This window comes from Microtus ochrogaster, chromosome 7 (genome assembly GCF_000317375.1).
Source record: "Microtus ochrogaster isolate Prairie Vole_2 chromosome 7, MicOch1.0, whole genome shotgun sequence".
Lineage (NCBI taxonomy): Eukaryota > Metazoa > Chordata > Mammalia > Rodentia > Cricetidae > Microtus > Microtus ochrogaster.
In genome coordinates, this window is record NC_022014.1 from 44221294 (window position 1) to 44246711 (window position 25418).

General features: G+C 36.4%; 1 protein-coding gene across 2 annotated transcripts in view; it reads right to left on the bottom strand.

Moving 5' to 3' along the window:
- Positions 1–25418, bottom strand: part of Fnip1 (folliculin interacting protein 1) — an 83844-nt gene that overhangs the window by 12270 nt on the left and 46156 nt on the right. The window contains exons 7-15 of one of the 2 annotated variants that reach the window (XM_005350067.2): positions 20547–20630; positions 19010–19081; positions 16769–16904; positions 14336–14537; positions 9933–10018; positions 6716–6862; positions 5340–5509; positions 2195–3605; positions 1115–1283 (exon numbers count right to left, since the gene is read on the bottom strand). In XM_005350067.2, the coding sequence (XP_005350124.1) occupies positions 1115–1283; positions 2195–3605; positions 5340–5509; positions 6716–6862; positions 9933–10018; positions 14336–14537; positions 16769–16904; positions 19010–19081; positions 20547–20630 (2477 nt within the window). The remainder of the gene's footprint in view (positions 1–1114; positions 1284–2194; positions 3606–5339; positions 5510–6715; positions 6863–9932; positions 10019–14335; positions 14538–16768; positions 16905–19009; positions 19082–20546; positions 20631–25418) is intronic. The other variant, XM_005350068.2, reaches the window with a different exon arrangement.

The following is a 25418-nucleotide window of genomic DNA, read 5'->3' on the forward strand; positions in this document are numbered from 1 at the left end:
CCAGCCTGGTCTACAGAGCTAGTTCCAGGACAGGCTCCAAAGCCACAGAGAAACCCTGTCTCGAAAAACCAAAAAAATAAATAAATAAATAAAAAGGCTGGAGAGAGCAAGACATGCTGACACATACCTGTTATTTTGAAACTCAAGACTAAGGATTGAACATTTTAGGATAGTTTGTGCTATACAACAAGACTGCTTCAAAACCCAAAAAACAAACCTTCACACTACCAACACACAAAAACAAGAAAACAAATACCATCACTACCACAATAAAAAGCCAATGATTTAGAATAGAAGGAGTTTCCACAGATGAAAAGAGTATCTGTCTACAAGATAATCTACTTCATAGTGAAAGACTCCATGGTTTCCTCCTAAGTATGAATCTACAAGAACTCTATCAATACTATCCTAATAGTGAAAGACTCAGTGGTTTTTAAGATAAGGAGCAAGATAATACTATCCTCTGTCACCTTTTCTTTCCATGCAACACTGGACAGATGTTACCTAATATATTCAAGATTGGAATAGAAAATGTAACAGTGTCCACTGATGACATGAATCATGGGTAAGAACTCTAAGGATTCTATATGAATAACACAACTAGTAAAAGCTCAGGAAAGCTACAGAATAAAAGGTAAACACAGAAAATCAATTGCATTTCTATATATAAGCAATAATCTGACAAGGAAATTAAGAAACACACCTTTAATTCCAGAGCTCAGGAGGCAGAGGCAGGTGGATCTCTGAGTTTGAGGCCAGCCTAGTCTAAAGAGTGAATCCCAGGACAGCCAGGGCTATGCAGAGAAACCCTTTCTTGAAAGACAAAAAGCAGAACCAAACAACAACAATAATAGAAGAGAACTACTTTTTTGGATCTCTCAATTTCTGATGCTATGAGTAAAAGATTTTCTATATTTCAAATTTCCATTTGGTAGATCCCTAGAATTCAATTCTTGTCTTCTTCACAGTGATAAATTCAGTGTCACAGATGCTATATATGAGGTGATAGATTCAGAGAACAGTGACTATGTCACTAAAATACAAGGAATTCTGGATTGTAATAGAGAAAAAGAGTTTGCTTTAAATATATTCAGAAGCTGTGAAGGTAACTCACCTGCACAGCATGAGATAAATCTGAATACAGGCACTGACGGAGCTTCTCATCACTTCCAATTCCTTGAAGAACAAAATCAGGAACGTAAGATGAGCAGTAGCCTCCGAGCAAGGATCTCCCAAAGTTGGCAATGTTGGGCTGAACAGCACTCACTTCAATTAATTTTGACCTGAAAGAAAGATGATCAAGGAGGGAAACCTAGTTAAGTAACAAACATTTTTTATCAGTGGCAGATTATGGGGTGGAGAAGGTTATGAACTTGACAAGTCTGTCTTTCCAGTACCCTTGCTTTCTATGAACTATATACAGAGTAAAATCAGCCTTATATAAAAACTAACCTAAACACTAAAGCAGACCACAAAATACTGTTCTCTTATGGAGGAGGTCTAAAGAACAACAAGAGTCTTTCATAACAGACTTTAGGAGGCTATCCTTTATAAATATTTGTAACACATTTCTATCACAATCAGATTATGAAAATCACTGTGTAAAACAAAGCAGCTAAATATCTTGGTCTGTAACATTCCAAAGCAGGGTTAGTCTCCTTGCATACCTGATCTCAAATACATATTCCCTCTTTGTTCTCAAGTATTCTCCCTAAATGCCAGGCTTGTCATAGGTCCACTGTGGGATAGATACATGCATAATTCATTCCAAAATGGTTGGCAAGCTAAGCAGAGACCAATTTCCTACATCTCACTTGTATTTTTTATGTTTCTCTGATGTCTTCACTAGGGGAAGTGAGGAATAGTTTTTAATTCTTCCTATTAGTAAAAGAATTTGACCAGTATAATGATGTTAAAAATTATTTTAATAATCATTATTTTGGATGTAGGTGCATGAAGTCAGTGAAAACCCTTGGGAATCCGTTCTCTCTTTCCACTCTTGGGTTCTGGGATCAAACTCACTCCAGTTCATGGGATCATCAGGACCATATGGCAGATGTTTTTTACTGCATAACCATCTTGGAGTCCTAACCTATTTTTAAAGTTAGTTACTGTCAATCTCTAGAGACTGGCTAAACAAAAAGAAAACACATGCTTCAATAGGGGTTGTTTCAGATGGAAACTTTCTACTTACCCAGGAAAAGGTATTTCATCCTCTTCTGCCCAGTCTTCCTGCTCCCCTCCACAGTAACTGCCAACTTGTCTCCTTATATCAGGACCTGTGTCTTCACTCTCACTATCTCCAAGGGCACTATCTGAACTTTCATTTCTTGGAATGTCCCACTCAGTTCCTACAGCATTTTTTTTCTCTGAACTCTCTTTATCCCCATGGGGGACAAGAATAGAGAGGGTGTCTCTTTGGTCCTGCTGAGGAAAGCAGGTATTACATGAATCTTGGTGAACTGTTTCTATACATTTACAAAATTCACTTTTTTGTTTGTTATTTTTTGTATATAGTCTTTTTGGGAACTCTAACATACAGCAATACTCTTTACTATCTGTACTTGTTTTAACAGGAACATCATCAATAGTCCTAGTTTCAATTGAATCATCATTAAAATATTCATCAAACAAGCTCATGCTTTCTGGGTCTGAATGATTCCAACAAGGAAGCTCACAGGATTCTCCAGAAACCATGTTTGGTGTGCCAGACTCTCCAGATTGGTCCTTAGTTATTTTACTCTGTTGATGCTTATCAGTCACCCCTCTGTCTTCCTTCAGTGGTTTGCTGTGATGTCTATTAATCTGATCCACCACAGCCTGACTCCGAAGTTCAGTATCTGAATCAGGTGACATAGAATCTCCAATCAAGAAAGTAACCTTTGTCTGAGTTACCTCACAGGAAAATGCACTAGGCACAGTCTTATCTGGAGGTTTCTTTTCCACAACTATCCCTGTGGATCTCATCACTGTGCCTGTATGATTATCTGAATCCAGCAATTCCTTATTCTGCCAGGATTCTTCTGTTGGCTCCAAGCCTGTCTCTGGCAACACACATTTGTCTGCTGGAGCAGATCCTGTACAAACAACTGTTTCTAACTTGTTGTCAAGGCAAGTTCTTAATTTATCTCTGTACTGTTTAATATCAACATTTTCTTCTTGGCAGTCAGGAGAACTCTTTCGGCATTCATCTGTAATTCCCAGCAATTCCTTAGAGTTGTCTTGAATATCTTCTCTCTCTGGTTGTGACACATTCTCTGTATTTTGCCCAAGGAGTGGATGACTGCAATATTTACAGTTACAGCTAGGAGTTCTTGTCTCTTCTGACTCCTTAAAGAGCAAGCTGCTTTTGTTTCTGTGCATTGTGATCAGCACATACTCTGACTCCTCTATTTCCCCTTTTTCTAAAGTGGTAGTAATCACTGTGCCTGGCATAACAATGGCTTCATCTTCTCCATTTTCTAAAAGATGAGTTTCTTGAAGTTCAGAGCATCTTATGAAATAAGTAAGAAAATAAAGCAGCCTCTGGACCAGGTCTTGTCGTTTGCCAACGACTACAGTTCTTGCTAAACGTACAGGAGACCCAATAGCGCCATATAAATCTCCTGCAATAAAAAGACCACTTAATAAACATGCAGACTTTCAGTTATGATAAGCCTTCTCATACAAGTTCAGATTTTACTTTTAGCCTCTTTAAAAGATAACTGACTATTCAAGAAAGCAGGGTAAAATGAATGATTTTAACCTGGAGAAAGGTGAAAAGAGGGACTTTTCTAGCTGTGCTCTTAAACAGCTTCTGTGGTTTTAAAGCCTCGAAGAATTAGTTCTCAAAGTCAAACTTATTAAGAATATTCTCTACATCAGCTGCCACACAAAGGAGCTTTATTGGCTGAAGACTACTATAAAGGAAGCCATAATCAAATGCAGACAGGAGAAAGCATAATGTTGCTGCAGGCATGAAAGGAGAGAGACAGTGGTGGCTTGAAGCAGGAGGAGTCATATCATTGTATTTGTACTATGGCTCAAATCAAACTTCAAACCCAAAAGCAAAACAAGAACTCAAAAATGAATATAAATCATCAATATCAATCCCTTTTACAAGTTTTTAATATATACACTTAAAAACCTCTACTTTAATGTTATAAAAAAAACCAGGCATACGTAAGGAAATCTATGCTGCAGACAGGACTATAGTAAATGTTCTCTTCTGACTAATAAACTAGCTCAAATATCACAAAATCACCATTCCAAAATAATCCTCCAAATTTTCACTAAATATCCTAAGAACTGGAACTGCTTTGGCCTTTGAGTCTGTCATGGCAGCTCCCTCCTGAGTCTCCTAGCTTCATCTTCTTAACGTTACCCTTTGTATGGTTGTTCTCTAAAAGCCCTCACTTAAGCTCCAGTAACAATAGTTTTATACTTTGATGTGGGAGTGATTTTTTATTAATAAAGAAACTACCTAGGCCCATTTGATAGGCCAACCCTTTGGTAGGCGGAGAAAACAGAACAGAATGCTGGGAGAAAGAAGCTGAGTCAGGCAGTCACCATGATTCTCCCACTCCAGACAGACGCAGGTTAAGATATTTCCTGGTAAGCCAGCTCGTGGAGCTACACAGATTATTAGAAATGGGTTAGATCGATATGTAAGAGCTAGCCAATAAGAAACTGGAACTAATGGGCCAGGCAGTGTTTAAAAGAATACAGTTTCCGTGTAATTATTTCAGGTAAGGCTAGCCTTGCGGGTGGTCGGGTGCCGGGGACGCGGCCCACCGCTCCTATTACAACAATACTTTGATGTTCAGAGTCCCTAATTATACACTGTACTCAGTCTTTATCTCTTCCAGAACAATGTTTCTCAACTGTGCAAAGATCAAACTCCCCTTCCTAAACTACCACTCAACTTTCACTTATATTTATTAATTGTATTACCATTACTGTGAAAATACATGCTGCTTATGGTATTTGACTGTTAACCTCTTGAGACTATGAGAAAACTATTCATCTATCTTTACATTCCTTTATGTTCTTTTCACAGAGCCTTAAATGCAACTATGCACTCAAAAAGTAGCAACAGAATTTGAATTGACTTCATATACTTATAGTTAATAATAGCTAAAGAGCAATTAGTGTGCACCTTTCACTCTACCCACAGTTCTTCACCTGTAAGGAATGGGTGCAGGTATAAGACAATAGGATAGTTTAGCAGACATGAAAGGGGAAGTATCAGAGAGACTCTTTAGAATAAAATTGATAAAAGAAAACACTATATTTAGTTAGTTTTTGCTTAAAAGTAAGTCTTAAGTTTATACACAATAGACAATGTTCAGACTACATACCAAGTTGTGCCCAAAGAGGGTTATATGGATGAGTTTTTGCCAACATGCCCACGCTCTGAGAGGAATGTTTTTCTAAAAATATTTTTATAGGTGGCTGTCCATTTGGCATGACTGTTGGAACCCAAGCGAGATGATTGGTCAAAACTGCAGTAATGAGAGCTGGCAAGAATCTGAAAACAAAATGTATCCTATTATATTCCAGTCCACACTCATGAAATTTTAAATAAATAAAATGCTTTGTATAACAATGAGGGTGCGTATTCTAAAGTGACTGAATGTCATTTATAAAAAAGAGGGAAGAAGAAAAACAAGTATATCCACTAGGATTGGTGTCGGGGAGCTCATAACTGTTTCCTTGAAGAGCAATTTAACATTTAATACTAAAACATTAACAAGGAAAATTTTCAGATTACAATTACAAAACAAATAAAGGCCTTTTACTTAAACTATGACTCCTTTTCAGTATTTAATCTGTCTAGTTCACTAAGGAATTAATGAACAGGTCCCTAATTTTCAAATTTCCAGATCAGTAATTTACTGAGTAGGAAAAAATAGTAAGTAACCTTTATCATTAAAGAGGATTAAAACATCTGAATCACCATGTGGAGCCTAAAGGCTTGATGAATAGTAAGAAGAAAACTCGGATAAAATAGCCTACTGAACATCCAACAGCAAGTCTTCGAGCACTCTGACTCAGCGAGCCTGCTGCTCACTGCATACTGCTGCTCTCTACTTTCCATCAGTGCTTGAGGGAAGTTTCCTTGTCACTCTGAAGGAAATAAAATTCTAACACTGGAATCTGAATATTTCCTTACATTTTTTTTGAGTTTTTTTTAAGACAGGATTTCTCTGTAGCTTGAATATTTCCTTACATTTAAAAAACTTTTATGAAACAAAACTATCATGAATGAATACAATTCACATACACAAAAAAAGTTTAGAATCCTCAGGGGATGCTGTAACATGTTAGGAATTTTAACTAAGCATAAAGACAATTTTTATTACATATGTTCATACAGTGTTGTGATGCTCTTCTATATCCCATCACTGAATCATCTTAAAATAGTTTGACTATTAATAAGAAATACTTGTAAAGGTTGGAGAGATTGCTTAGCAGCTAGGAGCACTACTGGCTGCTCTTCCGGAGAACCTGGTTTAATTCCCAGCACCCACATGGCAGCTCACAACAGTATGTAACTCCAGGATCCAACACCCTCACAAAAACATACAAACAGGTAAAACACATAAACATTTTTTTAAGAAATAATTATAAACACAAAGAGTTATCCCAATTTCATAATTAAATTTGCTTTCAAAGTAGATATATAGTAATAGCAAAATAACATATGTAACTAAATAAATAAAGCAAGCCATACTGATTTTTGGAGGCATTTTCCATTAGAAAAGTGAATTCCTTCATGAAACGATGGCAAAGCTGGTTTTTTTCAGGAGTCCCTGACATCATTGTAAGCCAGACAGGTTCTCCAATTCTTGGCATTGTGTAAAGATTACAAATTGTAGTTCTAAAAAGAAGAAGACACATTGTAAAATTTATGGTTCTCCAAATAACATAATCTTAAAGGCTTACTGCCAGCTGACTATTCACACCTAGATTATTAGAGCTTCTGAGGAAAGAAAAAAAATGTCAATGAGCCTCGCTTTTCCTTATTTGCCATCAGCTATTAGCATGGGAAGTATATTTTGTAGGTAAAGGTGAAATATGCTGGCTCAGACCCTGGTGCTGGCACTTCCCCCACTAATACTGCCCTTATAGCACATTATTTTCCTACTTTGGTCATCAGTTTCTTCCATCTGTAAGAGCAAAGGAGAGTTCTAGGTACTCTCTAGAGCCCCTTTATATACCCTACAGTTCTAAATTATACATTCTACTTAATCAACTGCAAATTATTAGCACATACAAAAGAAAACTGCTAACCATCTACCTAAACACATTACTATGGGTTACCGGGCTAGCAGCTAGTAAGCTTCAAGAGGATGAGAACAGCAAACACATATGGTTTTATTTTATGTCTCTCTACTTTCTGCAGTTTTTCCTTAGATCAACATCAGGAAAGACTACTGCACAATCACTATAGTGTGCTCCTAGCTGTCCTGTGACATACTCTATCATAAAGCCTTCAAAGCATATTTGTCAGTTCTTTTCCTTTTATGTAAGCAACCAAATCTGTATGTATATTCACTATACTAACCAGCTCTGTAAAAACTGAGTTTTAGAAGCTTTAGAAACAAGTAAATCTGAAAACAGAACCACCATGTCCTCCCTTCCACCCTCTACACGAGCATTCTCAAGCACATCTTCCAGTCTTGACAGAAATGCACACATAAGCAATGTCTATGCAATAACACAATTGGAACATGAGTTCCAACACTGAGGAACTGAATTGGGTTGCATTAAATAGACTCAAGTGACTTTGGGCACAAACTGTATTCAGGAGCACTACCCTAAAAAGTTCTTTAAACTCTCCAAAAATTCTATTACCTTTCTCAGTAAATTTCTTTAGCACTGAGAATCTAAAAGGGAAAATAATTCTTTTGCCCATACAGCTTTTCATTTAGCAAAAACTTTATCATTATTGAAAAAGAAAGAGAAAGAGGGAGAAGGAAGAGACAGAGATGTATGGAGGTCAGAAGACAACTTCTGAGAGTCAGTTCTGGCTTTCCACCCTGGTGACACAGGGTCTCTCTTGTTTTTACTATATTGCATAATTCAAGCTAGCTGGTTCATTATCTTCCAGTCAATCACCCTTTCTCTAGCTTCTATCTTGCAGTAGAGGTACTGGGATGACAGATGTGTGCCACATCTGGTCTTTTCATGTAGGTTCAAGTGCTCAAACTCAGGTCATTAGGCTTAAACAGCAGAGTTTTTACCTGCTGAGTTATCTCACTAGCCCACACACAAACTTTACTAGCTAGTTAACCAATATTAACACAATGTGCTAACAAATATGAAGACAATGCACAATACACAAAATAGCAAACACGCCACTTTGGAAAGTTCTTGGGAGAACATAAAAAAATCATCACTGCAGAGAACGTAAAAATGATTAAGAACTAAAGACATTTTGTTGGGCATGGTAACACATATATGGAATTTTGGCCCTTGCCAGGCAGAGGCAAGAATACTGCTTTAGCTTAGTATGGGGTCAGCCTGGCCTAGGAAGTAAGTCCCAGACCATTCTGTCTCAAAAATCCCCAAACAACAATGAGAAGTTAAAGGTATTTTAAATAAGGTAAAAATAAAACTTTTGTAACAAGAATTTTATAGATTAAGAATTCTATAAAAATTAATATAACAAATTAGTAATAAAAATAAAGTTTTAATTTACATTTCATATGAATGAGTGCTTGCTGACTGGATGCACTTGTACCACATGTGTGCCTGGTATCTGCTGAGGCCAAAAGAGGGCATCATATTCCTTGGAACTGGAGGTAAAGATGGTTGTGAGCTACCATGTGTGTGCTGAGAACCAAACATGGGTCCTCCTGAAAGAGCAGTATGTGTGCTTAACTGATGAGTCATCCATCATCTCTCAAGACCCCTGTGGTGGTTTGTAAGAAAATGGCCCCCAAAAGGAAGTGGCACTATTAGGAGGTGTGGCTTTCTTGGAGTAGATGTGGTCTTGTTGAAGGAAGTATGTCACTGTGAAGGTGGGTCTTAAGGTCTTATATATGCTCAAGCTATACCCAGCATCTCAGTTCACTTCCTGTTGCCACAACATGTCTGCATGTATACAGCCATGCTCTCAGACTAAACCTCTGAAACTGTAAGCTGCCAATTAAATGTTTTACTTTATAAGAGTGGCCGTGGTCATGATGTCTCTTCACAGTCACACATCTTAAGATGCTCCCAGATACACATGTTAAAATTTAGTTATGATGAACTCCTTTTTTAAAAATGTATTTAAATTTATTTCATGTGCATTGGTATGAAGGTATCAGATCCCCTGGAACTAGTTACAGACAGTTGTAAGCTGACATGTGGGTGCTAGGAATTGAACCCAGGTTCTCTGGAAGAGCAGCCAGTGCTCTTAACGGCTAAGCCATCTCTCCAGTCCTGATGAACTCATTTTTATAGTTACTTTACTATGCCTAAAAATATGCATGTCTTAACAAGGCTAGAAAGGTTTCACTTGAAAAAGCTACCCCTATACCTATCCTGAGAAAATAAACCATACATCTGCTCAAACAAGAAGTTCTTCTCATATTTGTTTCTCAAATGGTATTAATATTAAAAGTATACCCCAACAACTCCCAAACATAATTTAATAACATAACTGCCTTACTGATGACACTCTCATATAGTCATGAGACAAAAGAAATTTAAAGAGTTGCATTTCCAGAATTCTGGAGATTAAGGCAAGAGGATCACAAGTGCCAAGTTAGCCTTGGCAACACAGTCTAAGACCCTTTCTGAAAAACAAAGAAAAAAACAAAACACAATGACAACAAAAAAAAGAAATTTAAAAAACTAAGTCTTATTTAAACAAGTTAAACTATCTTTTTATGTAAATAAATTACCTTACGTATACTACAAAACAGCTCTGTATTGTAGCAAAGTGAGGAGTAAAGTACCTGAATTCAGTTAGGGCATCAACTATGCGATTGTATGCCAAACTTCTCTGGCTGGCATCAGCTGATCTCCGGCTCATTTTCATAGCCTTGAAAACAATCATTACACAATTAATCCTTACACTAATTATAGTCACAACATTGGAGGAAAAATAGAACCTTAATACACCTTATCTACAGAGGCTTTCTCTACTTACTGTTAGTTTGGTCATTAATGATTGTTACAAAATTTAAAAATTTCTTTTTTTTTAATTTTTTTAATTTTTTTTTTATTTTCGAGACAGGGTTTCTCTGTAGCTTTTTGGTTCCTGTCCTGGAACTAGCTCTTGTAGACCAGGCTGGCCTCGAATTTACAGGGATCCACCTGCCTCTGCCTCCCGAGTGCTGGGATTAAAGGCGTGCACCACCACTGCCCAGCAAAATTTAAAAATTTCAACTGTTAAAATGTCTCTGTGGTAACAAACTGCAAAACATCAACACACAAAGAACTTAATGTTTACAGTTTCTCCAGCTATATCAACAAAAACTTTGGTTTTTTGAGACACAGTCTCACTCTGTAACCTAGGCTACCCTGAACTATGTACCCCAGAGTGGCCTCAAACTTTTGGTAATCCTCCTGTCCCAGTCTCCCCACTGCTAGGATTACAGGCATGCATTACCACAACCAGCTACTTTTTCTCTAAACAAACCACACAGGAACTCACTAACAGATCATAGTATGTCACAAGAAACATTCTTAATACCTTATGAAAAACCTGAAATACCATTCAACTAAAGGATCTCTCAAGTCAGAACACAGTATTTGCTTATTCCCCTCTGTGTTTCCATCCCAATCAGCACTGAGGAACAAATGCATCCCCTGGACAGCTAGGCAGGCTCTATAACTGAACTACTACAACCTTGGTCAGGTACTTGTTTTCTTTCCTATTCTCTCTCTCTGTCTCTCCTGTCTGTCTGTCTGTCTGTCTGTCTCTCTCTGTCTCTCCTCTTTCTCTCTCTCTCTCTCTCTCTCTCTCTCTCTCTCTCTCTCTCTCTCTCTGTCTGTCTCTCCTCTCTCTCTCTCTCTCTGACAGAGTTTCTCTGTGTAATAGACCAGGTGACCTTGAACTCACAGAGTTCACTTGAGCCACCCTGTCCAGTCACTTGTTTTTTTAATAGCTCATGCAGTGTAAACTAAAAAGTTTTCATCTTGGTAGAAAGATAGTGAATTAGTTTCAGATAGTAGAGGTTTAAAGAGAAAAGGTTAACTTTTTCAATGAGAATTTAATTCTGTATTCTTCATGTAACTACAAATTGATTAAACAAAACTTCATATATTTAAGATTCCATTATTCTAAGCTGAAGACAGAGATCAAGCCTCATAGGTGAAAAGTAAAACTCACTGCTTTATTTAGTGTTAAGAAACTTGCAACTGCCAGGCGGTGGTGGCGCACGCCTTTAATCCCAGCACTTGGGAGGCAGAGGCAGGCGGATCTCTGTGAGTTCAAGACCAGCCTGGTCTACAAGAGCTAGTTCCAGGACAGGCTCAAAACCACAGAGAAACCCTGTCTCGAAAAACCAAAAAAAAAAAAAAAAAAAAAAAAAAACCACAGAGAAACCCTGTCTCGAAAAACCAAAAAAAAAAAAAAAAAAAAAAAAGAAACTTGCAACTTCCCTATGGTGGGATGCCTTGCCCAGCATTGATGCAAGGGGAGAAGGGGAGGAGCTTGGTTCTGCCTCTACTTCATATGCCATGCTCTATTGACTCCCAAGGGAGACTTTACACCTTCTGAATGGAGATGGAGGAGGAGTGATGGTGGGGGAGGGGAAGGTGTAGAAGGGTGAAAGGGGAAGGGAACTGGAGGATAGGAGGGAGGGGAAACTGTGGTCAACATGTAAAATTAATCAATCAATTAATTAATGATAAAAAGAAACTTGCAGGACAATAGTAGCACACGCCTTTAACTCAGAACTCAGGAAGCAGAGGCAGACAAGTCTCTACAAGTTTGAGGCCATTCTAGTCTATAAAACAAGTTCCAAAACAGCCAAGGAATCCTATCTTAAAAAGAAAAAAGAAACTTGCAACTGACAGCATGAATGTTCCTTTAGCAGAATTTAGTGTTGCTAAATCTTGCTAACAACGTTTTAAAACTACATCATAGATCTCAAAAACTAGTATAGACTTCAAAATAATTACCATGGTGCTTAGAAACAAAAATCAATAAATAATAGAAGTATTTTGCAAGCTGGTTCTAGAAGAAATGATTTTAAACTCTATTACTTATTTTATAATTTTCGTATTAAGTCACATTCACTTACATAAATGTAACCATTCAGTTTCATCACTCTATAACTAATACTCCAGGTTGTAGAAAGGTCATTAAAACATGAAAACATTTAAAGTAATCTTTAATGAGCTCTTACACTGTCTAAATTTTATACACAGTGTAAAATTCTTTTCTAAGTAGGCAATGCATACTGCAACCCTGAACCTGAGAGAAAAGTCAGGACTGAGCACCAAACCAGCCTGAGCTACAGAGTGAGACCCATCTCAACCAAACCAAAACAAACTGAAAGGCCTAACCTCAAATTACAACCATTATAAAATATTTCAAAGTCACTCAAAATGCTTCAGGTACAAGAACTGCAAATTTACCAACTTTGATGATAAAAAGCTACACAAAAAGAGAGCAGCCAACATATATATAACTTGAAAAATTTTAAAAGCATTTACTCATTTGTGCAGCAAAATTACCTACTTGTTTTTAATTGATTTAATGTAAACAAACTTGTGTCTTCCCTAGAGGCAGAAAATTCTTAGTTAACTACTGAATTCTTGAGGTACATTCTAAATGGTTTCCTTGTCCCCTCCCCCTTTGACACAGGGTTTCTCTGTGTAGCCCTAGATGTCCTAGAACTCATCTGCCTCTGCCTCCCAAGTGCTGGGATTAAAGACGTGCACCAACACCTCCCAGCTTGTTTGCCCCCTTTTAAATCCCTTTTAAATATATTACCCAATTAATGTGTCTAAAGCAGACCCTCAAAAGAGCCTTAAAAAGAATGTCAAAACTCCCTAGTCAAGTATTCTGGGTTCTTCGTAACTAAACTCAGACTATTCACTCCTCCTCCTCATATTCTTTCCAAATACTGTGGCAGGGATTAAGAACTTCAGTAATACCTAATGATCAGTTAACACATCTTTGGGGAATCTTTGTCAAGAAATAATCTGGAAAATTCACCAAAACTTTTAACTATAAAGTAACATTATCTGTGAAAAATTACAAATGTCCTAAAAGGAAAATTACTTAAAATGAGAAAAATTACTTAAAATGAGAAAAATTATTAAATATATCTAAAATAATTTATAGTCAAAATAAGATCAATTTTGGAATATAAATTTTCCACATGAATATTACAATGATTATTTTTGTTAGTGGTCTGGAAATTTTAAAAATATTAACCAAGAATAATCTCTATCAAGTTGGAATACAATATGAATACAAGCAGCCAGGACTAGGAAGATTTCCTGCCAACTGCCAAAAAATCCCCTTAGGCAGAGAAGACATCAAATTGTTTGGCTTCTCCTTTATATCTTATTTCCAAAGGTTTACATATAAACCCTGACAAAGAGAACTTTTAATATAAGTCCAAATGAAGACTTCACAACAGAAAATCATATTTGTTTTTCCTCTGTTAAAAACAAAACAAAAACCTTCATTTGGTAATTTTTTTTAAGCTACCTTTAGGTTTTTATCCTGTATTTTCCAATTTTCTAAGGTTAAGTATTTGTTTCCTTTACTATCGGAAGCACTTGACATAAACAATTCATTCCTTCTAAAACACTGTCCCAATGGCTTCCCCCCAAAATACTTTTCTCCTGGCTGGGCGTTCAGGCCAGTCCTTTTCTATTCCCCTTATGCCTTCCTCTGTTTTCAGAAATTTAAAGAATCTGATGACTCAACTCTAGGTGTTCTCCCCTCTTCCTAATAAATCAGTTCCATGCCTTCAACTACCTTCTGTACACTGATAACCTTTTAATTTACTCTAAAATCACAGAAAAATAGAGAAAGGAACATAAAAAATGCTGCACTATTTTATTTCAAAGCACTTACCAGCACCTCAAAAACATATATCCATTTATTCACCTGCTACTTTATGAGCTCAGGACTGCCCACTTTTTTTTCAGTTACTATAATTGTCTTGTAGGCCCTTAAAGATTTAGTTCCTGAATAAATAAGCTGTCTTAGACCTTTGTCTAAAATAGTAAATTTCTTTAACAACACTGAGTTTGCTTGCAGTTCCTGGAATATGCTGTAAAGCTTCAAAACAGCTGTCAAAATTTTGCCAAGTGAATAAACACAACTCTTAATAAAAAGAATAAAATGCAAAGTAAAAAATAAAAATAAGGTACAAAGGACTATACTTACCTGTTCTATTGCACTCTTTAATTTGTTCATGTGGCTTTCAAAGAGAGGAAAATGTGAAAAAAAGAATTCATTGAATTTGTTATTTTCATCTTCATCTTTGGACAATGAAAAGATTACCCCAATTGCAATCTTCTTTTTCCTCACAATTCCTGGGTTAGGGCCACAACTTTCATCTGACAGATTAAAGCTTTCTTCTATAGACCTTAAAAATAAATGTTTTTGTTTTAAACACCAATAGTTTATCTCCCTGATAATTCAATGTAGGTGAGCAAAAGCTGTTCTGCTGTTTCATCAAATTAAATGTAAATTTACAATGGTATAACAATTGTTACCTCTCCAAGAAATCCAACTATCTTTTCATTGTTTTCAAAGAAAGTTTATCAGAGTCAAATTGGGAATGGTTAGGAATCTTGTCTTTTATGAGAAGTTCTTAAAGAAGCAAATAATCCCAATTCAAAAACAAGCTAAAAATGTCTGAATTTTAAGATAAGAGTAAAGTAAATGAGGAAACATGAAGTTTCTATATCTACAGCTGTACTTTAACACAGGAAAAAAAAATCTTGAGGATAAGCAAGTTGCCCAAACAGAACCTAAGAAATTAAAACAACAAAATACGTGCTGCAAGAATGAAAGCACTACATGTAGAAGTCTTGGAAGAAAACAAAGGACCTCAAAATACTAAATTTGGTGTTGGTTTCTTTGCTAGACCAGAAAAAGTCACAGGCAACAACAGCATAGAATTGATGTTATAAAAATAAAAAATTTGTATCAAAGGACATCATCATCAACAGATGGCACAGCAATCCACACAATGGTTAGAAACATGTGCAAGTCAGGTACCTGGTAAGGAACTAATATCAAAGAAGTCTAACTCAGCAGCAGCAACAACAACAAAAACAAATATGCTAGGAGCAAAGAGTTGAATATATACTACTCTAAAGATGATGTAAAAATGACCAAAAAGTACTTGTAAATTATTTTAGATTCATTAGGATGGCAATTATTAAGGGGTGGGACTGAGAGTGTAGCTTAGTGGTAGAGTACAACTCCATGGTACAATGTGTGCCTCATATGTAAGAAGCTGTGAGTTTCCTTACACAGGACCAAAACAAAACAAAACGAAACCCATGAAGAACATGATGGTGAGCATACAAAGATATCAGAATTGTTTTACATTGCAAATGTTTAATCATACAGTCATTATATGGCAGTTCCTCAAAAATTAAAAATAGAATGACCATATGACTCAGTAAACCCACTTATACGCAAAAGACAGAAGGCATGGACCGAAACTTTTATATAACCATATTCATAGCAGCTATTCACAGCAGCTAAAAAGTAGAAACAATCTATGTATTCATGAACAGGTGAATGGATAAAGAAAATGTACTTCTTTTGCATATATATGTATGTGTGCACAGGTGCATAGGCACACAAGTGCTTGCATGTATGTAGGTATATACCTAGACGTCAGAGGTTGACATTGGGTACCTTCTTAATCATTTTGAATCTTATTTTTTGAGATGAGGACTCTCACTGAATCTGGATCTCATCAATTCAGCTAGATTATATGGCCAACAAACTTGAAAAATCCTTCTGTGTTTGCTTTCCCAGTGCTGGGATAACAGGTGCACCTGAATTTTTACATGGAAAATGTGCTGGAGATCTGAACTCAAGTTCTCATGCTTACACAGCAAGCACTTTACTGACAGTGCTATTCCTCCAGTCCCTCAAATGTATCTATAGTGCATTATTTAGCACTATTATAGTGTTATTTAGCAATAAATATGAATTTCTTATATATGCTTCTTGCTACAACATGGATGAACTTTGAAGACATACTAAATAAAATAAGCCAGACAGAAAAGGGTAAGCATTGCATGACTCCACTTATACAAGGTACTTACAGCTATCAAGTTTATGGAGATAAAAGAACAGTAGTGCTGGAGAGACGGCTCAGCCATTAAGATAACTTAATGTTCTTCCAAATGACCCAAGTTCAGTTCCCAGCATCTATGTTGGGCAGTTCAAAACTACCAGTTATTCTATCCATAGGTGACCCAGTGCTCTCTTCTGGATTTCATGGGTACATATACAAAAGTGGCATGCATTCTCACAGACAAACCCAAAACTAAGACTTTTAAACTACAAAAATTTAAAAGTAGAACAAAGGGCAAATAAAGGGTACAGAGTTTTAGTTCGGGAAGATGAAAAAGTTAAGTGATAATGTGCTGGTACTTAGTATCACTAAACAGTATGGTAAAAATGATTAAAGTTAGTTTTGTCTTTCTTATCACAATTAAAAAATGTGATAAACCTTTAAAAAGTTTTCAGTTACATCTTAAAATACATAAAATACAAGTCACAAGCTCTAAAAACCTTACTTAAATGCATACTTAAGGAATTAGTCAACCTTGGTCAATTCCAACTTACCATCTAGGAAATACCCCATTTTCCAAACTTGTTGTTTGGCTACGTCGCCAGCGTCTCTGGTAGCTGCTAGCACAACTTCGGGTAAGTGAAGAATTTGGGGAGGGGAATGGGGTGATGAGCAAGCTGCTCAAAGATGCTGTTAAGTTAGAAGAACGTGCAATTATTAGTCAATGATTAAACATGGTGACAAGTTTCTGTTTAACAGATTGAAGAATAGAGTAAACCAAATCTTTTGTTTCAGCAGTTTTTCTAAACTTTCCATTTACACAAGTACTTGGAGTAAAGCCTCAAAGGAGAAAAGCCATTCATTTAAACTATATTTACAAGAGACTTTTAGACAATCATTTTTGGCACTGTACAACCCAGAAAAAAATGCTACTGTAACAAGCTATCACTTAAGTCACTCTAAATGTTCACTAACTTGGATGAACCCTCATCATTTGTAAAGGAAACCTGATGTCATTAGAACTCATTGCAGATGGGTTTTAAGAAGAAAGAACAATTAAAATTAAGTCATTCAAATGGGTCATTTACAGTACTCATGGATTACTCCTGCACAGAATTTTCAAGTCTAACACTTTTTAATAAGTCTTAAGAGTCAAAAAACAGCAGAAACTACACAAGACTCTCTGGAGCAGTCTAAGATGGCAGACACATAACAGTAGACTCAATTTGTACAGTATATAAATGCCTCAAGGCATCTTGTTGTACATGAAAAATGAGTACAATTTTATCTGAAAACTTTAATATTTTCTTGCTTTAAAGTGCTATGTTTATTACTTTAAATTATGTATATGTGTGTGTCTGTCTGTGTCAGCGTATACGCATAAGAAGGTGTCAGAGAAGACTAGAGGATCAAATCTGCAGTTCCAGAAAGTTGTGAGCCACCTGACAAGGGTGCTGGGAACCAAACTTGGGTCCTTTGCAAGAGCAGTATGCACTCTTAACCACTGAACCATCTCTCTAGTCACTTATATGTAAATTTTTAATTTTTTCAGAAAAAAAAAACCCCAAAATTCCTGATACAAGAGAAGACTAAAACCTAGAACAAATAGAAACAATGGTTAAGTACTAAAAGAAACAGACTTTATATTCTCAACAACAAATACAATTCAATTAGAAAAGAATGATGAGGGTATAAAGATTAAGGCACTTCCTATCAGAATAGTGTTTTTAGATCCAACTGTCCATCAAAATCAGCTGAACTTTTTATCTTGTTTTTCAAATATTTTGTACTGAATCAGTCTTTGAGAATAGAACTCATGCATCTGAACTTTTTATCTTTGAAAGTTCCTAAAGATCAAAACCCAGGATAAAGTAAAGATTGCAGTTTATACTCAAACTGAATCACAATAAAGTAAAGGTAGGTACACAACAAGACAAGGCCTACCATAAAGTATGGGAATCAAATTTACAATGTCTTATAAATAGATTGCAAGTCTAAGATGAGGACTCTTCTTATGAATGGTTTGGAACCCCAACATATACTTCCAGTTTTAACTGAAGATGCCTTTACCTGGCTACCTCCTCTTTATTTTTTAAGACACAATTCAAGAAGTCCTGCCTCTATAATACATCCCTGGTAATTGCCCCTTGCCCAGGGTAAGCTAGGTATCTTTCTTTCTTTCTTTCTTTTTTTGAGCACAAATCTATCACTGATTGCACAGACGATTTTTTTCTGTTTTATCACTATACTACTTAACAGCAAGCAGATGTAAGCTGATTGGGCTTTTCTACTTATTTTTGTTTTTGTTTTTTTGAGACATGGTTTCTCTGTGTAGCCCTGGCTGTCCTGGAATTAACTTTGTACACCAGGCTGGCCTCGAACTCACAGAGATCCGCCCTGTGTCTGCCTCCCAAGTGCTGGGATTAAAGGCATGCACCACCACCACCCAGCTAGCTAATAATGTTTTAAATAAATTTATGATTTTTGTATTAGGCCACACCAGTAACTATCCTTGACCACATGTGGCCACCAGGTCACAGGTTGGAAATGTTTGATAGGGCATACCACACCAAACACACTTTATAGTCAACATTTAAAATATCAAGTTTAAGAGACTTCTTCCTATCCTTTTCTACAATCCTGTGTGAAATGTCAATATGAACAAACTAGACACAGAATTAGACAATATAGACAGAGATAAAAATAAAATCAATGCCAGATAACAAGAACCTAAAAAAAAAAAAAAAAAAAAAAAAAGAAAGAAAAGCAGGGTTAGTTTGTAAACCTGACATTACCGGAGCGTGCTATGCCACTGTCTCTGTCCTCATTCGGTTCTCTTCCCGGCATGTCCATTGGGTTGCTGTGAACTACAAATCAAGACAAACGGTCAGTCATAAACTATATTATTATTAAGGTGGATGTTGCTCCTTTTAAATCTCAAACTAGATCATGCTTCATCTCATTGCATTCCTTTTTCAATAGCATGGCACCAACCCAACACTAGGAGCTATCATTCAGTTGAACAAGCTTTCAGATCCATCTGAAGATTTACCATGTGATGCAAAACTATCCAAGACATAGAATCCAGGAGTGACTAAAATTAATACATTTAGAACATAACCAAACATAGATGTTCATACTATTAATGAAAAAGTTAGTTACTGAGGCTAAGTGACAACTCTAGTTTACTGATAATATCCATAACAATGTTTAAACATAATAAAGAAGAATTTAAAGCACTGTAATAAATCATTTGATAAATTTGTTTAAATAGTACAACACCAATTTTGTTTAAAAACAGGCAGGAGGGCCAAGGGTGTAAACTAGTGATAGAACACTGGCCTAGATCACATATAAGGCCCTGGATGTGGGCCATTGCACTGGAAAAACAATGAAGTAAAAAACAAAAGTAAGTATAAGGTGCTGGCAGGATAGCTTATATATTTTTTAAAAACTTGCTTTATATTCACATAATTTTCTAGGACAAATATGTATTGCTCATATTTACCATTTACATGTAAAATAAGTTCTAATTAAAACAAGAAATGGGATAGGAGGGTGTGGTGACAATACCCGTAATCCTACCACTCAGAAGATTTAGGTAGGAAGATTTCAAATTCAAGGCCAGCCAGGCCTATGTAGAGGAGATTGAAAATAATAAACAACAATGAATACATCTGTAGACTGCTAATTTCTACTAGAAAATGATAATACAAGACGAGCATGCAATGTGTGAAAAAGTGGAAAAGAACTGTGTTCCTGCATATATAAGCAAAGCACACCCTTTGTAACAATGTAATGATCTGACTAATTATGCTCACATGCCTTTTATGTAGTTTTAGAACAGTGCTTGTTCATCTAAATCTTAGCTCCAAGAAAAGTTGTCCTTAGGGAAGAGTGTAGATCAGAAATTTTGCAACAATTATAAAGATCGGATTATTTCCAGCAATTGGTGAATTACAATACAAAAACTACTTAGCCATGGAAACAAGATAGCTTAACATTAACATTTCCAAGGGGACAGTCTAACTACTAATCTAACTACACACTAAATTTTTCTTGAAGAGTCTAAAGTTTAAAATTATTATGGCATACTGAAGAAAGAAATGAACTGAAATTTCATAAAACATCAATCCTGTCGATTACACATTTTGTGAAAACTTTAGGAACATACCAAGTGGAAAACAGTAAGTTCCTATACTTTGTAAGCAATGCTTTCTTAAACACAACCTCCCAACTTCATTCTCTACACTCTCTTGTTTCCACAGCTTAACTAGAGATTCTAGTCACTAGGGCACAACAACTAATCTACCCACACAGCACATGGCAAACCTGCAAAGAAAGAGGCGCTCCTGATCAGGCGGAGCGGACCCTGCTCAGAGAATGCCCGCCTGGGGCTGCAGAACTGTGAAAGACCTATATGGCAAAAATGTAAAATACACATGAAAGAGACCTGTTAGAGAAGCCACATTGAGTCAGGAAAATAAGGCGAAGTAAGGCAACACAGGAGCAGACCAAGGAGTAAAGCACAGGAACTTTTATCCAAAGCAAGAACAATTCAAGAAGTCACATTCCTCATTTAAAATAAGTATACTTCACCTTTTAGTCATGGTTTATGTCAAAAAATAGTTTCATGCCTATTTATGAATAAATCCATTTATAACAACAGAAATAAGCTTCTGTTGCAAAAGGCAGAACTATTTCAAGTGTTCAACCCTAACATAAAACATTTTAACCACTCAAAAAGGCAACAGTATCTATATAATTTAATGTTTGCCAAAAAAAAAAACCCTTGTTTTTAAAAGCCAGGGTTTTTTTTTTTTTTTTTTTTTTTTTTTTTTTTAAGGTTTCTCTGTGTAGTAGTCCTAGCTGTCCTGGAACTAGCTCTTGTAGACCAGGCTGGTCTCGAACTCACAGAGATCCGCCTGCCTCTGCCTCCCAAGTGCTGGGATTAAAGGCGTGCGCCACCACCGCCCGGCTTAAAAGCCAGTTTTTAAGACTTCAATATTCTCCTGCAAATGTGGTTAAGAAGACTATGTTACTGTACTTAGCAATAGAACATAGCAAATCTATCAAGAAATTTTATTGACAAATAAGCACAAAAAGTGCTAGCCCAGTGAAAAGCTACAAAGTAACAGAAGAAATTGATAGTTTTAGAACTATGGTTAGCCACTATGAAAACAGGAGACACAGTACAGCCTATAAGGGCAAGACTCCCAAAAGTACCAAACACAACCACAAAGAAATGACAGCAGTCTGAATACTTAAAAAAGGGCATAAAAGCCGGGCGGTGGTGGCACACGCCTTTAATCCCAGCACTCGGGAGGCAGAGGCAGGCGGATCTCTGGGAGTTCGAGGCCAGCCTGGTCTACAAGAGCTAGTTCCGGGATAGGCACCAAAAGCTACAGAGAAACCCTGTCTCGAAAAACCAAAAAAAAAAAAAAAAAGTTTAAAAAACTAACTTAAACTTATTGCTACTTCATAACTGTAATTTTGCTACTATCACGAACTGTAATGGAAATATCTGTGTTTTCCAATAGCCTTATGCAACCCTGGTGAAAGGGTCATTCAAACGCTCAGGAGTTGTGATCCACAAGTAGAGAACCACTGGTCTAAGTAATGTAGGAGTTGAATACCTAGAACAGGTGGCTTTCTGCTTTAAATAGCATCTGTGTTTCTCAAATTGCTGATATTTTTTTTCTGCAACAGAAATTTCTGTAATTATAATGCAGCAACCCTTCCATTTCTCAATGGTCAATTCTTTCTTCAATGTTCTCTAGCTATTTCAAAATTTAACGTCTTTAAACTCCTTCCTCACCCACATTTCTTTTTTTTTTTTTTTTTTTTTTTTTTTGAGACAGGGTTTCTCCGTAGCTTTTTGGTTCCTGTCCTGGAACTAGCTCTTGTAGACCAGGCTGGCCTAGAACCCACAGAGATCCACCTGCCTCTGCCTCCCGAGTGTTGGGATTAAAGGCGTGCGCCACCACAGCCCGGCTCACCCACATTTCTTCACATGTGACTGTTTACACGGGCATAGATGCAGAGCACACACAGAGCTTCCAGACTGAAATTGTTCTTTTATTTTCAAACCACCTTCAAAGTTACTCAAATTCTTATCTATCTTTGCCTGCTTCCTACCTAAATGAAATAGGTAACATTTAAATCTTATGATGCTAGTAACTTAAGTATTCTGAGAAGTTCCTTCTTATCTTCTTAAGTTAATTTTAAGTCAGTTAGTGCCCCAACACAACACTTTCCTCAAAAACCTCTCTCAACTATCATATTTATTTTTAATTTCATTCTCTCAATGTCTTTAGTTTTTCCATAAATACCTACATGTAGTCAAATCTCATGTTTCCTCAATATATATCTATTCCTACAGTTATTCAGCTTTTAAAATGTAGTTGAAGGACAAATGGAGGTCCCTAAGACCCTTTCAGGAAGTAGTGAGGTCTTCCATTTTCATATAACTTATCTATCTACAGGAGGTGAGATTTTCTTGACATATTTTAATCCCAACTGCTTAACTAGACCCATTCTCATTATAGACATTCTTTAGTACATATAAATCAGATCTGATGTTGTTGGATTCTGAACAACTTTCTGTTGAAGTCTCAAGAATGTATCTAAAATATTTCCAACTGTGATTTTAAAATCCACTAAAATTTGTACACAGCTCTACTATTACCCAAAACAAGCTCCCAGCCAATATACGGAGGATACAAACTCCAGATCTATTTCTGACAACTAGATCTTACTCAAAACTTCCTCCTTGTCTGGCCAAACCTTTCCTCCTATTGCAGGCTGGGGTATTGGTACTTAATCTTTTGTATTTTTTTTCTCCTTTACTTGGAGTCAGACATGCATCATGATCTATGGTTCCATGGCTTTCCCACATCCCTCATTTTCTTTTGCATAGTCATTTCAAGTAATAAAATTTTTGCATAGTTAATCCTGTCATGGCACTTGCTTTAAAAAACAAATGACAAAACTAGTATATCCTCGTTGGTATCTGGCTGCATAGAACATGAACATGAATTTATTGCTGTGGCCCACAGTGCCCTTTGCCAGCTTCTCTTGCTCAATTCTTTCTTTTCTCCTTCATTTTTTTTTAATTTTTGAGACTATATCTCAATTACAGCATTTTCGTCTTCCCTTCCTTTCCTCCAAACCCTCCCACATACTCTTACCCTCAATTCTTCTCATTTCCTTTACCTCTACTATGTGCCCAGTCACCTGAACTTATTTGCATGCTTTTATGATGGTGTGTCCTTCCCTCCAGGATATACTACTACTTCTTCCTAGGTACTTCCTTCCCTAACTATATAAATAATTCTTCAAGTAAAGGTGTCTTATTCTCAAGGAAATCTTCCACAATTCTCCAAGATAAAATCCATGTTTATATTTTAATCACAATCTTGTATATACTAAAGCATACTATGGTTGTATTATTTGTCACATTGCTCACTAACTACAAATCCACCAAGGCAAAAACCGTGTTAGCTTACCACTGCCTCTTCAGGGTCTACAAGAGTGCTTGTTATATTATGGATGATTAAAAAACACTTGAGCTGGGCAGTGGTGGCACACGCCTTTAATCCCAGCACTCGGAAGGCAGAGGCAGGCGGATCTCTGTGAGTTCAAGGCCAGCCTGGTCTAGTTCCAGGACAAGAACCAAAAGCTACGGAGAAAATTTAAAAAAACAAACAAACAAAAAAAAAAAAAAACACTTGATAAGTTAAGTGGAAACATAAACAAAGCCAGAAATAGGTCTCAACTATCCTTAATTCACAGTTAACAGTGTGGAAATATAAGCCATACATTATTTTTTTCTTAAATAAGCAACAAGGGCACTTAGCCACTCCTCCAACTCTTTTTTTAAAATGATTAATCTAACTTTATTTTATGTGCATTGGTGTGAAGGTGTCAGATCTTGTGGAACTGCATTTTCAGACAGTTGTGAGCCGCCATGTGGGTGCTGGGAATTGAACCCAGGTCCTCTGGAAGAGCAGTCAGTGCTCTTAACCGCTGAGCCATCTCTCCAGCCCCAAGCCATGCATTATTTAAAGCCCGTAGCTTGATTAAATGGAATAAATTTCTCCTCTATAGGGGTAGAGAGATGGCTCAGAGGTTAAGAGCATTGCCTGCTCTTCCAAAGGTCCTGAGTTCATTTCCCAGCAACCACATGGTGGCTCACAACCATCTGTTATGAGGTCTGGTGCCCTCTTCTGGCCTTCAGGCATAACGCAGAAAGAATATTGTATACATAATAAATAAATAAATATTTTTTAAAAATTCTCCTCTATATTTGAACGGAAAGGTCAAATATATCTAGTCTCCACATATAAAAAATTTATTTTTATATCAATTCATTTTTACTATTAAATCACTTTCTTTTTTCTGTCTTTTTGTCTCTTTCTTTTTCTTTTTTCTTTTCTGGCTTTTCAATACTGGGTTTCTCTGTGTAACCCTGGCTGCTCTGGACTCACTCTATAAACCAGGCTGGCCTCGAACTCACAGAGATTCACCTGCCTCTGCCTCCCAAGTGTGAGGAATATGCACTACCACTGCCCCACAAAAATAAATCACTTTCAATAAGCCCGTAGAGTTTTTAAATAATTAAATTATTTTTAAGAAGACATTTCTTTGCTGCAGTTTTACCCCTCTAGAATCAGTGATTAAAATCAAGTGAGTTTGGAAGAACTTTTCCTATAAGCTGATCTACATTATAAAATTGGCCTTACACTAAGACTAATCCACAGGAGCTGCTTAGTAGCATCTCAATTGAATAAACATACATTTAAAACATAAAATTTTCTATGGGCTACATAGTAAGTGCCAGGGCAGCTGGAACTACACAATGAAATCATATCTCAAAAAAAGGAAAAAAAAAACCCCATCTAAATAAAAGTTTTTACTAAATAAGGGTTACTCTCTTATATTATGCATCAGAAATATGATCAAGCAGCAATTTAGCTGTGCTTTCCAGACAAGAAATTGCAGACATACTATGTCATTTTAAAATGTACTATACATTGTGAACCATAATTAACTAAATTAATCTATTATTCCAATCAGCGTCTTAAGAATCATCATTTGACTATCTGATCATATAAACCACAGTTCAAAAAAAGGAGCACCATTTTATTTTATTTTATTTTTTTTTTTCGAGACAGGGTTTCTCTGTGGCTTTGGAGCCTGTCC